The 12,880-nt window shown below is 74.1% G+C and overlaps 3 protein-coding genes across 3 annotated transcripts; 2 read left to right on the forward strand and 1 right to left on the reverse strand.

Moving 5' to 3' along the window:
* Window positions 1–2,785: 2,785 nt before the first annotated feature.
* On the forward strand, window positions 2,786–3,962 carry AURANDRAFT_64763 (hypothetical protein; the record flags this gene model as incomplete). Its single annotated transcript, XM_009039389.1, has 2 exons — window positions 2,786–3,205; window positions 3,297–3,962. 2 exons carry the CDS (start codon window positions 2,786–2,788, stop codon window positions 3,960–3,962), a joined length of 1,086 nt encoding a protein of 361 aa, XP_009037637.1.
* Window positions 3,963–5,576: 1,614 nt separating this feature from the next.
* AURANDRAFT_64764 (hypothetical protein) lies at window positions 5,577–8,191 on the reverse strand (the record flags this gene model as incomplete). The annotated part of the gene is made up of 3 exons (XM_009039450.1): window positions 5,577–7,136; window positions 7,216–7,351; window positions 7,428–8,191. 3 exons carry the CDS (start codon window positions 8,189–8,191, stop codon window positions 5,577–5,579), a joined length of 2,460 nt encoding a protein of 819 aa, XP_009037698.1.
* Window positions 8,192–9,627: 1,436 nt separating this feature from the next.
* Window positions 9,628–10,861, forward strand: AURANDRAFT_64765 (hypothetical protein; the record flags this gene model as incomplete). The annotated part of the gene is made up of 2 exons (XM_009039390.1): window positions 9,628–10,117; window positions 10,194–10,861. The coding sequence occupies 2 exons, from the start codon at window positions 9,628–9,630 to the stop codon at window positions 10,859–10,861; spliced, it is 1,158 nt and encodes a 385-aa protein (XP_009037638.1).
* Between the last annotated feature and the right edge of the window lie 2,019 nt (window positions 10,862–12,880).

Consider the following 12,880-nt stretch of genomic DNA (forward strand, 5'->3'; position numbering starts at 1 on the left):
TTTGCCGCCGTGCTGGTTGCCGACGAGGTCGCTGACGGACCGCTTGGCGTCGCTCAGGACGACGGCGCTTCGATGAGCAACGATCCCAGGTTTTGCAAATCCGGCAGCGGTGCCGAACAGCGCGAGGTGGAGGCTCCATCGGAACGGCATAGCTGCCATGCTGCACGGCGGCTACAAGGAGAGCACTTCACCATCAGATCACCATCGGCCAGAGCTCTGCAGAGTGTGGCGAGAGCATGGGCCGTGGTCGAGGGGTGTCGAATGACGACGCTCGTGGCTGATGCCAATCTGCAGAGCTGACAGATGACGACGCAAAAACGCTGGCGGGAGGCCTGCGCATCCGTGGCCGCGTACCTCGACGCCGACGTCGACGGCGAGCCCTGGTGGCCGCTCGTGGCGGCGCTGGACCCGGAGAAGCCGCGGCCGACCGTCGTGGTGCTCAACGCCGGCGAGGGCGCCTTCGGCGCGTGCCTCGCCGTGTTCCTCGGCGGGCGCGCGGCCGCGGTCGCGATCCTCGACGAGCGCTACTTCCGGCCGCGGGGCGTCGACCTCTCGCGCCTCGAGGCCTTCGCCGCGACGTTCCCGGCGGCGGCGCGCCTCGTCGCGCGGCGCGACGCGGCGTCCGGCGGCCAGGCCGCCAAGGTCCTGCGCGGCCTCCTCGACGCGCCGGGCTGCGCCGTCGTCGCCGTCGAGGCCGGGGGCCTCGCGGCGCTCCGCGCCGCGCGGCTCTTCGCGCGCGGGTCCGTCGAGCGGCTCGTCGTCGGGTCGGCGCCGCCGCCGCCGCTGGACGCGCTCCGCGTGCACGCCCGGGCGCGCGCGCTCTACGCGCCGACGCGCGCGGGCGCCTTCGCGGCCAAGGACGCGCGCGACGACGCGGCCGCGTGGCTGCGGGGCCTGCGAGGCGCGTGCGCCGGCGCCGGCGGCGCCGCGGCGCCGGGCCCCGCCGCGCTGGCCTTCGCCAAGGACGGCGGGGCGCCGCCCGACGCCGCGACGCCGCTCGTGCTCTTCCTCCCGGACCAGCTCGACGCGCTCCGGGCCGACGTCGAGGCCCGCGTCGCGCGGTTTCCCAAACTCGCGCTCGACGACGGCGCGGCGGCCGCGCTCGTCGCGTCGGCGCCGGAGCGCTACGGCGCGGGGGGCTACGCGGCGGCCCACTACGTCAAGGCGGACCCCGGCGCGCGCGAGCCCTGCTTCGAGTTGGAGGTCGGCGGCGCGCGGCTCGGCTTCGTCTCCGTCGGCTTCTCCGAGTTCGGCGCGGCCGCGGCGCCGGGCGCGGCCTGGCCCTTCCGCGACGTCACCCGGCCCTACAACGTCGCCACGGTGTCGCGCCTCGTCGTCCTCGACGGCGCGCGGGGCCGAGGCGCGGCGACGGCGCTCCTCTCGGCCTGCGCCGCGTTCCACGATTTGGGCGTCCCGTGCCGCGTCGCGACGCGCAAGCGCGCGGTCGCGGAGAAGGTCCTCGCGCGCCTGGGCGTCCTCGCCGCGGACGACGCCAAGGCCGCGGCCGCGCATCGGGCGACGCGCGCGGACGACGCGGCGCGCGCGGTCGTCCTCTTCGACCCCGCGCTCGCGGGCGTCGCGCGCCGCGACACGACGCCCCTCGCGCCCAAGGAGCGCGGCAAGAACCTGACCTGGAACTTCTGGTACACGGGCGCGCCGCTCCTCCACCCGACGACGCGCGCGCCCTACGCCTTCGTCGGCGGCAGGGCGCGCTTCGCGCCCGCGGATGGGCCGCCGGAGCCGCCGTAGTAATATATATTACTCTTCCTCGCGCGCGTCAATCTGCGCGCGAAGGGCCCGCGTCTCCGCCTCCCACGCCGCGTTCCGTGCCACCGTCGCCGCCTCTCTTCTGGATCGAAAGGCCCGGTCCTCCTCGTCCATTCTGCCCTGGACCCAGTCGGCCTCCTCCTCGGCTTGCGCCTCCCCTCGGAGGTCCGTCGCTCGAAGGCTCGCCGACTGGGGCTGTCCCCACGCGGCCGTGTCGGCCTGCACCAGCCAGCCTGCCCCGGCGACCTCCTCCGCTCCCATTCCCTCCGCGCTCTGCAGCGTGACCTCGACGGCGATGGTCGCCACGGCGGCGGAGACGGCTCCCCACGTCGTCGCGTCCAGCCGGCCGAGCGCCGCGCGCGCCGCGGCTTCCTCCGCGCCGAGCCGCTCGCACGCGCCCGCTTCGCCACGCTCGCAGCCCTCCCGCAGCGTTCGCAGCGCCGCCGCGTCGCCCGCGACCTCGACGAGCGTCGCCGCCCCCGCGGCCCAGCTCGACGCGTCGAGGCGCGCGAGCCACGCTCGCTTCGCCTCGCGCGACTCCCGGCCACTCGGCTCTGGCTCATCGACGCGCGCCGCCACCGCCGCCACGGCCGCGGCGACGGCGCACCACGTCGTCGCGTCGAGGCGAGCGAGCCAAGCGTGCTTGGCCTCGCCCGTAGCCGCGGTGGACATGACCTGCGCCGAGACGGTCGTGACGACCTCGGTCCAAACCTGGTCATCGAGCTTGGCGCACCACGCCTGCTTCGACACCTCCGCCGAGACCTCAGGTGCCAGCTTGGCATGCCATGCTTGTTCGACGAGCTCCTGCGCGGTCGCCAGCACAATTGGAGACGAACGTCGAATTGGCCCGCGCTGCCGGCCGACTACTAGCGCGAAGGCTAGATTCGGCAGCAGCAGCAGCAACAGGGCGGACGCAATACGCCGCTGCGGCCGAGACATCATAGAGACATCAGATAGAGACATTCAAGTTGAAGTACAACAGCACCAGACTCGACCAAACGGGATCAAAACGGGGGGCATGGCGCGGGCAGCCCCCGCGCCGCCGAACTGGGGCGCGCGCGCGGCGCTGCGGCAGCGCTACGCGCTCATCTGGGCGTCGACGTTCGCCGTCGTGCTGTCCTACTTTGGCAGCCTCGTCGTCGTGCGCGCCATCGACGACGGCGGCGTCGACTGCCGGGACACGTGCCGCGACGCGCCCGACAACGAGACGGGCACGGTGCTGCTCATCGGCGATTCGATCCTCAAGGGCTACTACCCCATCGTCGAGAGCATCCTGGACCCCGGCGCGAAATGCATGGAGGACGGCACGGTGCGCCGCGGCGTTTTGGCGAAGCTCGTCTACGGCCGCTTCGGCAGCGGCAACGGCTACTGCGGCACGTCCTACGGCGTCAACTTCTGCCTCGACCGCTACCTCGCGACGACGAAGAACAACTTCTCCGTGATCCACTTCGCCTGGGGCGCGGCCGCGGCGCCCCCGCGCGCCGCCCCCGGGGACCCGCCCCCGCGCAGGCCTCCACGACATCTGCGAGAACATCTACTCGCCCGTGTCCTTCGACGAGTACGAGGCGAACATGGAGGCCATGTACCGCAAGCTCAGGGGCGCGCTCGCGCCCAACGGCACGATGATCTTCGGCACGACGACGCCCGTGCCGCCGTCCTACGACTCGAACAAGCGCGTCAACGCCGACGTCCTCGAGCTCAACGTCCGCGCGCGCGCGCTCTTCGGCCCGGCGGGCAAGTACCCGGACGTGCGGCTCAACGACCTCTACGGCCGCGTCGTCGACGCCTGCAAACGCGACCCGGCGACGGCGTGCTACCCGGAGACGTGCGACTGCCCGCTCATGCAGAACAACGGCGTCCACTTCTCGCCCGCGGGCCAGCGGCTCAACGCCGTCGACGTCGCCTGGTGGATCGCGCCCTTCGCGGGCGCGCCCGCGGACGCGGGCGAGCGCGCGCCGGAGATCGAGAAGCACAACGGCGAGTACCGCCTCGAGCACTGGAAGGTCGCCCTCGTCGCCCAGGCCTTCCTGCTCTCCGCGCTGGGCCTCGTCGCGACCTGCGTCGTCTACGGCCGCGCGCGCGCGCGGCGGCGGGGCGACGCGGCGCCCATGGTCGCCATGACGACGCGCCGCGTCCCGGACCCGGAGGACGACGGCCGCGCCCTCGACCGGGCCGGCGACACGGAGATGCTGTGACGTAACATATCCCGCCGGCGCGCGGGGCGGGCGTCGTAAGATGTGTGTGCTGTTGTGGGAGGGCGTGTGCGGGGGAGGTGTGTGCTTGTCGCCGGGCGATTCTGAGTGTCACAACGAGGCCTCGCGAGAGAATGGATCGAGTCGAGAGAAGTCGGGCTTGTGGTGAGGCCCGCGCCGCGCCGGCCGCGGGTAAATTTTGAGCGATTTAGCCATTTCGCGAGTCCAAGAGCTTGTGGCGACGCCCCCGGTCAAGCACGCGCGCCGAGTCATGTCGTGGCGGGAGAAGAAGTTGGAGTATGAGAATCGCATGGCCCGAGCGAGGGGCAAAAAACTCGACACTCTCAAGACCTGCACGATCTGCGGCGCCGACAAGGCCAAGGCGTGCCGTGGGTGCGGCACGACGGCCTACTGTTCGACGGACTGCCAACGCATCGACTGGCGCGATCGGGGCCACCGGAAGGTCTGCAAGAAGATCCAGGCCGCGGAGGCGGCGCGGGCGGAGGCGCCGACGCCCCCGCCGTCGCCGCCGCGGGACGTCTTCTACGGCCCCGCGCCTCGGTCGCACGCCGACGAGGTCCGCGCGCGCATCGCGGCGGAGCACGAAGCCGCTCGAGCGTTGCGCGAGGCGAACCCGGAGCGGGAGCCGCTCTCGGCGCGGTACGGGTCGCGGTGCCCGATCTGTCTCGAGGAGTGGTCCCAGGACGTGAATGCTCAGCGCGTGTTTCGAAACTGCTGCTGCCGGCTGGTCTGCAAGTCGTGCCAGGACAAGGTCGGCTTCGGCGCGTGTCCCCTCTGTCGTGTACCGTGCGCGAAGAGCGACGCAGAAAACCTCGCGCGTGTTCGTCGCCACGTGGAGAACGAGGTGCCGGAAGCGATTATGCATTTGGGAACTGCGTACCGCTATGGTTACTACGGCCTCGTGAAATCCGATAAGAAAGCCGCAAAAATTTGGAAGCGCGCCGTGGAGCTCGGGGACGTGGAGGCGATGAATAACCTTGGCAGATTGTACAGGACCGGGAGTGGCGTCAAGCTGGACAATAAGAAGGCGGAGCGGCTGTATCGCGCGGCCGCGGACCGGGGCGACGCAGACGCGCAAAACAATTTAGCAGTTTTACTTTACTCTGAGGGGAAATTTGAAGAAGCGTTCCGGTACCTCGCGCTCGCGGCGAATCGAGGCTTTACCGGTGCGGAGAGCAACCTTGGCGTTTGTTACAGGGACGGAGACGGCACGGAAGTCGACGTCGACAAAGCCAGATACTGGTTCGAGCGCGCAGCTGCCAAGGGCTACGAGGATGCCATAAAGTCCCTCGCGCTCCTCGACGCGCGAGTATAGCCTAAGTCTTCACGCCGCGTCGTCGCCCGAGCCCGAGATGCTGCGCTTGCGCGCCGCGCGCGACCGCGGCGAGGCGGAAGGACTCCGCGGCCTCGTCGACGGCGCCGCGCCGCGCCTGGAGCGCGCCGAGCTGGGCGTGGACGTCCGGGTCCGCCGCCCCCGCGGCGGCGACGCGCGCATAAAAACGGGAGCGCGATTAAAATGCCGACAGTGTAGCACCTCGGTACTGTCGGTGCCGGTCACGGCGATGCTGTGACTTACGCGCAAAATTGGGTCCGGGATCAGCAGTCGGCGAGGAGCGTCGTCGACGCGACGGCGACGGTCGCGGCGAGCGTCGCGCCGCGGCCCGGCTGCGAGCCGCCGACGGAGAGGACGAGCGCGCCCTGTTCGACGGCGCGGCGCTCGACGTAGACGCTGTCCGCGACGGGGTAGACGACGGCGTGGCTTTCAGGAGCGACGACGAGCTCCACGGTCGCCGTCGCGCCCGGCGCGATCGCGCGGACGCGGTCGAAGGCGACGAGGCGGATCGCCGGAGCGGGCACCGTCGCGTCCGGGACGCGGGCGTAGACCTGCACGACCTCGTCGCTCGCCACGGACCCCGTATTCGTCACGGCGACGCGGAGGCGGATGGCGCCGCAGGCGTCCACCGTCGTCGGCGGCGCCGCGGCCCAGGCGTAGGAAAAGGACGCGTAGGAGAGCCCGTCGCCGAACGCGTAGGTCGGCGCGGGCCCCGCGTAGTAGCGGTAGGTCGTCCCGTTGGAGCTTTCGCCGGCGTACTCGTCGAAGACGCCCATGGGCGGCAGGTCCGACGTCGCCGCGTACATGGTGATCGGCGACCGGCCCGCGGGCGAGTAGTCGCCGAAGAGCACGTCCGCGAGAGCCGCGCCGCCCATCTGGCCGGGCACCCAGAGGTCCAAAACGGCGTCGCAGTCGTCCGCGGCGGCGCCGAGCGCGACGGCGCCGCCGTGGACGAGCACGCAGACGAGGCGGGAGCTCGCGGCCCTGAGTGCCGCGACGAGCGCGACCTGCTCGCCGGGGAGCTCGATCGTCGCGCGGTCGTGGGACTCGCTCTCGCAGCCGTCGTCGCGCGTGCCCCGGCAGAGGGGCCAGCCGTCCGTCGCGCCGAAGGAGTCGCCGAGGACGACGACCGTCGCGTCCGCGGCCGCGGCGAGGCGTTTGGCGCCGTCGACGTCGACGAGGGCCGCGCAGGCGACGGAGTCGCAGCCGGCGGCGACGGACACGTTCGCGACGGCCTCGAGGCCCTTTTGGATGGTCACGGGCGCGACGTCCGGGCCGTCCTCGAAGGCGTAGTTCACGGCGCCCAAAAGCACGCGCCAGTCGTCGACCTGCGGCCCGACGAGCGCGATCCGCGCGCCCTTGGCGAGCGGCAGGGCGCCGCCCGCGTTCTTGAAGAGCACGATGCCCTCGCGCGCGGCCTCGCGCGCGAGCGCGAGCTTCGCGGCCGTCTCGCACTGGTAGTCGCACTGGTAGGCCTCGCCGTAGACCGCGGTCGACGCCGGCGGGTCGAACATGCCGAGGCGCAGGCGCACGCGCATGAGCCGCTCGAAGCTCCGCCGCACCGTCGCCGCTGCGACGGTGCCGTTGCGCACGGCATCCGGCAGCGCGTCGACGGGCGAGTAGTCCCCGAAGCCGCCCTCCTGGTCCATGCCCGCGTTGATGCCCGCCGCCGCGGCCTCCTCCCACGTCGACACGTACTTGTGCGTCGTCACGAGGTTGCTCCAGGCGTCGTAGTCGGAGACCACGAAGCCGTCGAAGCCCCAGCTCTCCCGCAGGACGTCGTTGAGCAGCTCCGGGTGCGCGCAGGTCGGCTTCCCGTTGACCTGCGACGCGCGGGCTCTTTTTCCGGCGCGGACGGGCGGAGGACGCGGCGGTCCGCGCGGCGTTGTAGGAGCACATGACGTGCGTGGCCTTGGCGCGGACGACGCAGGCCTTCATGACGGGCAGGTACGTCTCCCAGAGGTCGCGGCTCGACACGTTCGCGTCGAGGACCATGCGGTCCGCCGGGAGGTCCTCGTTCTGGTAGACGGCGAAGTGCCTACCAAGCACGTCGGTGACGACTTTTCATCGCTTTCCCGGTCAAAATCTCTCGAAAGTCGCCACGGCCGCGGGACGCTGCGAAGTGCTTGCAGCAGGCGCCCGTGACGAGGGGCCCGCCGCCGGGCCCCGACGTCGACCCCTCGGCGTTGCCCTGGAGGCCCGTGACCATGCCCACGGCGAGCTCGGCCGTCAGGTGGGGGTCCTCGCCGTAGACCTCCTCCGCGCGGCCCCAGCGCGGGTCGCGGACGAGGTTGACGTTCGGCGCGTAGAGCGTGATGCCGCAGCCGTTGGCGACGACCTCGCCCGTCGACGTCGACCCGCAGGCGTTGCCCGACTTGTCCGCGAGGCCGTTGTGCGTCGCGCGCGACTCGTTGCCGATCGCCGCGCCGACGCGCCACGCGAGGTCGACGGACCACGACGCGCCGAGGGACGCGCCCATGGGGTAGACCGTCGCGTGGGCCGTGCCCTTGACGCCGTGCTCGTTGTCGTTGAGCCAGTTGTAGGCCGGCAGGTCCACGGCGTCGACGGCGGGCGCGGCGTTCACGAGCTGGCCGATCATGTCCTCGAGCGGCACGTTGTCCGCGAGCCACGCGAGCCGGTCGGCCTCGGGCAGCGACGCGTCGAGGTAGGTGCCGTCGAGGCCGGGGCAGCTCTCGTAGGCCGCGAGGCCGGCGACGCAGGCCGTGGCGGAGAGCGGGCAGGCGTAGGCGCCGGGCGCGCAGCGGCCGCAGGAGCGGTTCGTCAGCGCGCAGCTCCCGTCGGCGCAGAGCGAGAACTCGCCGCCGCAGGACGCGGCGAAGGCGGCGGCGGGGAGACTGAGGAGGAGGAGGAGCTTCATGCGGCTTGCAACTGCGGGCTGTCTTGTCGTCGTCCTAGCCGAAGAATTGCCTCAAGAAGACAACCCCCGAGCAGGGGATCTTGAAGATCCCCTTGCCCCGATTAGCAGCGCTAGATTGCCGGAAAGTCCGACCACTTGAAGTTTCAAGGAGTTTCGAGCCGCGCTGATGAGCGTGCTCTCCTTGTGAGGGCTGCCCCTGCTCGCTTGCTGCCCCTGAGAGCAGCTTAAACCATGGAAACGGTCGCGCTGCGCGCCAGCACGAAGACGGGCCGGCGGAAGCTGACCTGCTCCATCAGCGAGGGGTCGCTGCGCACCTTCTCCCGGGGCTCGTCGTCCTGCCGGCGCGTCGTGCCCTGCGGGCCGGCGCGGCGGCCGGCGTCGGCGCCCGCCGCGTCGTCCGTGGCGAGCGGCGCGTCGACGGTCGAGGTCGCGCGGCCGTCGCCGTCGAAGCGGTCGGCCGCGTCCTGGGCGTCGCGGCGGTCCGCGTCGTCGTGGGCGACGACGGCGTCGCCCGGGGGCAAGAGCGTGCACCGGACCGTCGCGCCGCCGCCGCGGAAGGCCGCCGTGCCGTCGCAGAAGCGGAAGGCGCCGCGGCGCGCGTCCGTCGCGACGCCCGCGACCACGGCCGCCCACCGGCGGCGCGAGCTCCTCGCGCTCCTCGAGGGCGTCGGCGGCGCGCCGGCGCTGCCCGCCGCGCTCGCGAGGGCCGCGCGGACGACCCCGGACGAGGCCCGGCGGCTCGCGGGGCGGCTCGCGGCCGCCGCCGCGCCGGCGGCCGACGACGGCGTCGACGGCGTCGCGCGCGCGCGGCGCCGCGACGAGGCGCTCGCGGCCGCGGCCGCCGCGGTCCAAGACGTCGTCGAGGAGCGCGACGCGTTCGCCGCCGTCGCCGTCGAGGCCGAGGCGCGGCTCCTGGCGCTGCTCGCCGCGGCGCGGGCCGAGGCGGCGCGGCGCGAGGCCCTCGCCACGGACCCGTCCGTCCTCGTGGCGAAGATCGGCGACCTCCGCGCGGAGCGCGACCGGCTCCGCGGCGACGTCGAGCGCCTCGAGGTCGACCTCGCGGGCGCGCACGCGGGCCGCGCGGAGCGCGAGCGCGTCCACTACGCCCTACCCCTGCGCGGCGCCGCGTCTCGTCGACTTCGAGAGATTCCGGCCGGGGAGACGACGACGTCGGTAGGCGCGGCACGGTCAAGTGGGCGCCGCCGCACGCGCGCGCGAACTACGCCTACGACTGCGCGCTCGAGGAGACGCCCTGGGTCGCGCCCGACAAGGTCTTCGACGCGCCCGAGCCGTCGCTCAGGCGGACGCGCGACGTCGCGACGTCGACGGAGACGTCCGTGGGCGACGCGGCGCTGCGGCGGTCCCTGAGCGTCGTCGCCGCGCACGCGCGCGAGCGCAACGTCTGGGCCAGCGCGCGCGACCGCGACGCGCTGCTCATGGGCGCGAGCCACGGCGTCGAGCCGCGCGCGCGCGCCATCGCCGTCGACGGCCTCCTGTCGCTGGCGACCTACGAGGCGAACAAGGTCCCGCTCTGGGGCCACGCGCGCGGGCGGTCCGCGCTCTACGGCACGGCCTTCGGGGGTTTAGCGCCGCCGCTGCGCGAGTCCGCGCGGCGGCGCCTCGCGGCGCTCCTCGCGGGCGACGACGTGCTCGCGCGGCTCGGCGCGCTGACGGGGCCCTGCGTCGAGGAGACGGCGTCGGGCGACGCGCTCCGCGACGCGCTGGACCTCGTCGCCATGGGCGGCCTCGTCGGCCGCGACGCGCGGTGCCGCGGCGGCGCCGTCGACGCGCTCTGCGCGCTCGCGCGGGGCCCCGCGGCCCTCCGGCGGCGCTGCTGGCTCCACGCGGGCGTGCGCGCCGTGCTCGTTTTAGCCGTCGACGCGCCCGCGGGGGGCACGCGGTCCGCGGCGCTCGGCGCCATCCAGCGTCCCGTGGCCGGGACGATTTTCGAGAGATTTCGGGTGGGGAAACAATGAGACATCGTCACCGTCATGCTTGGTAGGCGCCATCGCGCTGCTCCTCACGCACCCGCGGAACCAGCTCGAGATCTACCGCCAGGAGGACTTCGTCCGCGTCCTCGCGTCCGACGACGTCTTCTCCGTCTTCGCGCCGCCGCCGAAGCCGCGGCCCTGGCAGCTCGTCGTCCGCGACGGCCTCCGCGGCCTCGAGGACGACGCGCGCGACCGCGACGCGCGCGCCGCGGCGGCCGAGGCCGCGCGCCGGGCCGACGCGCGCGCGGCGGCGCTCGCGGCCGCGGAGGCCATGCGGGCCCTGCGGCGCCGCGAGGGCCGCCGCGCGGGGCTGGCGCCGGACCCGGCGGCGGCGGCCGCCGCCGCGACGACCGCCGAGGCCCGCGCGGCCGCGGCGCTCGACGCCGCGCGCGCCGCGGAGCGGCGCGCGGACGAGCTCGACGCCGACGCCGCGCGCCGCGCGGCCGACGACGCGCGCGCGCTCCTCATGCACCTCGCGCGCAAGGGCCGGCCGATCGACCCCGTCCTCCGCGACGGCCGCGCCGCGCGGATCGAGGCGAGCGCCGGCGACCTCAAGCGCGCGCGCGCCCAGGCCGGGAAGCTCGTCCGCCGCCGCGAACGGGCCGCCGCGCGCAAGGCCCTCGCCGCCGCGCGGCCGCCGGACGCCGACGCGCCGCGCTACCTCCCGCCGCGGGACTAAGAGTCGAGATCAAAGTCTTGTGGTAATTTTGGCTAATTTTGGCGAGCCGAAGCGAGTTCATTGCCTCTCCGCGGCGTCACTCGCGCCCACCCGCAAGCAAGCAATGGAATTTTGGGACATCGACGCGGCCCGGCTCCGGCGCCGCGTCGGCGCGCTCGTGGTCTGCCGCAAGCGGACCGGAGGCGCCGAAGTCGTCGGGAAAGTGACGAACTACGAGGGCTCGAAGGAGAATGGTTTTCAGCCGCTGTACACGGTCGAGTTCGAGGACGGCGAGGTGGAGGAGCGCCTGGGCCCGGATCTGGATAGCCGGCGGCGGGAGGGCCACGCGAAGCTCGGCCTCCGCGTCCGCCTCCGCGACGCGCGCGCGCGGCGTCCCGACGAATCGCTTCCGCGCCGCGCGACCCGACGACGCGTCGGTTCGCCGACGTACCCCGCTCCCCCTGGATAATTCCCCCCCCCGTCGCAGGGCGTCCTCGGCACCATCGTCGGCTGGCTCCGCGGCGACGGCGCGGAGTCGCTCGAGATCGAGTACGACCGGGGCGGGCGCGAGGACCTTTCCCCCGCGGACCTCGAGGGAAGCCACTGGGGCGACGACGAGTGGCTCCCGTCGGGCTCGCCGTGGATCGGCCGGCGCGTCGTGCGCCTCGTGGCCCCGCCGCTCGCCGAGGGCTCGAAGCGGCGCCCGTCGTCGCTCCTGAAGAAGGGGAAGCCCCCGACGGAGACGGTCGCGACGTGCGTGGGCTTCTCGCGCGGCGTCGACGAGGCCTCGGGCGAGCCGCTGTACCGGCTGCGCTACGACTCGGGCCGCCTCGCGGGCACGCACCTCCACGTTTTGGGCGCGGACATCGCCGCGCGCGCGTGGCCCGCGGACGCGCCGCCCGCGCCGCCGCTTCCGTCGGTCCGCCGCGGCGACGTGCTCGCGGCGCTCCGTTCCGTGGACCTGCGGCCCGCGGGCTCCCCCACGGGCGGCGACATCGCCGCGCTCCAGGCGGGCGCGACGCTCCGCCTCGGCCTCGGCGGGGCGAGCCTCGGGGCGCGCGCGAACCTCACGATCCTGCTCGCGTCGTACGTCGCGCGCGCGCTTCCGCGCGTGCCCTTTTCGTCGCTCGTCGTCGAGGCGAAACGCGTCGAGGCGTCGACGTGCCCGCTGACCTTCGGGCCGCACCCCGGCGACGCCGTCGGCTACACGATCCGGCTGCGCGACGACCCCGTCGACGACGAGAGCGCCGCGGCGGCGCTCGCGGCGCTCGGCTTCGACGCGCTCCCGCGCGTGGCGGCGCCGGCGCCCGCGGCGCCGGCGCCCGGCGCGGCGTCGTCGCCCGCGGCGGACGCCGGCCGGCCGCGGCGGACGCCGTCCTGGCTCTCCATGGAGCGGCTTCTCGCGGACGTCGCGGGCCTCCTCGCCGACAAGCCGCTGTGCCTCGCGCGGACGACGGCGTGCGTCGGCACGCTCCGGGCCTGCGGCGAGCGCAAACTGCTGCCGTCCTTCGACGACGCCGTCGTCGCGGCCATCCCCGCGATCTGCGGCCTCGACGTCTGGTGCGGCGCCGTGGAGCTCCAGCGCGCGGCGGCGGCGGCGCCGTCGGTCGCGAAGAAAAAGAAGCGCAAGCGCAAGCGGCCCCGGGAGGAGGCCGCCCCGGCGCCCGCGCCGCCGCCCGCGCCCGCGCCGCCGCCCGCGCCCGCGCCGCCGCCCGCGCCGCCGACGCCCGCGGCCACGCCGAAGGCGGCGGCGGCGGCGCCGCGGCCCGCCGCGCCCGCGGCGGGCGCGTCGCCCGCGCCGCCCGCGGAGACGCCGCCCGAGGCGCGCGAGGCGCCGTCGGCCGGCGACCTCGCGTCGCTCAAGCGGCGCATCGAGGCCGAGCTCGCGACGCCGCGGTCGTCGCCGGCCAAGGCGCCGGCCGCGACGCCGGCCAAGGCCCGCGACGCGGCCCCGGGCCCCTACGCCCTGCGCCTCGACGACGAGAGCTTCCGGCGCGTGCGCCTCGACCCCTTCCTCTACCGCGACGGCGGCGACGCGCT

Source organism: Aureococcus anophagefferens, assembly GCF_000186865.1.
Source record: "Aureococcus anophagefferens unplaced genomic scaffold AURANscaffold_11, whole genome shotgun sequence".
Lineage (NCBI taxonomy): Eukaryota > Pelagophyceae > Pelagomonadales > Pelagomonadaceae > Aureococcus > Aureococcus anophagefferens.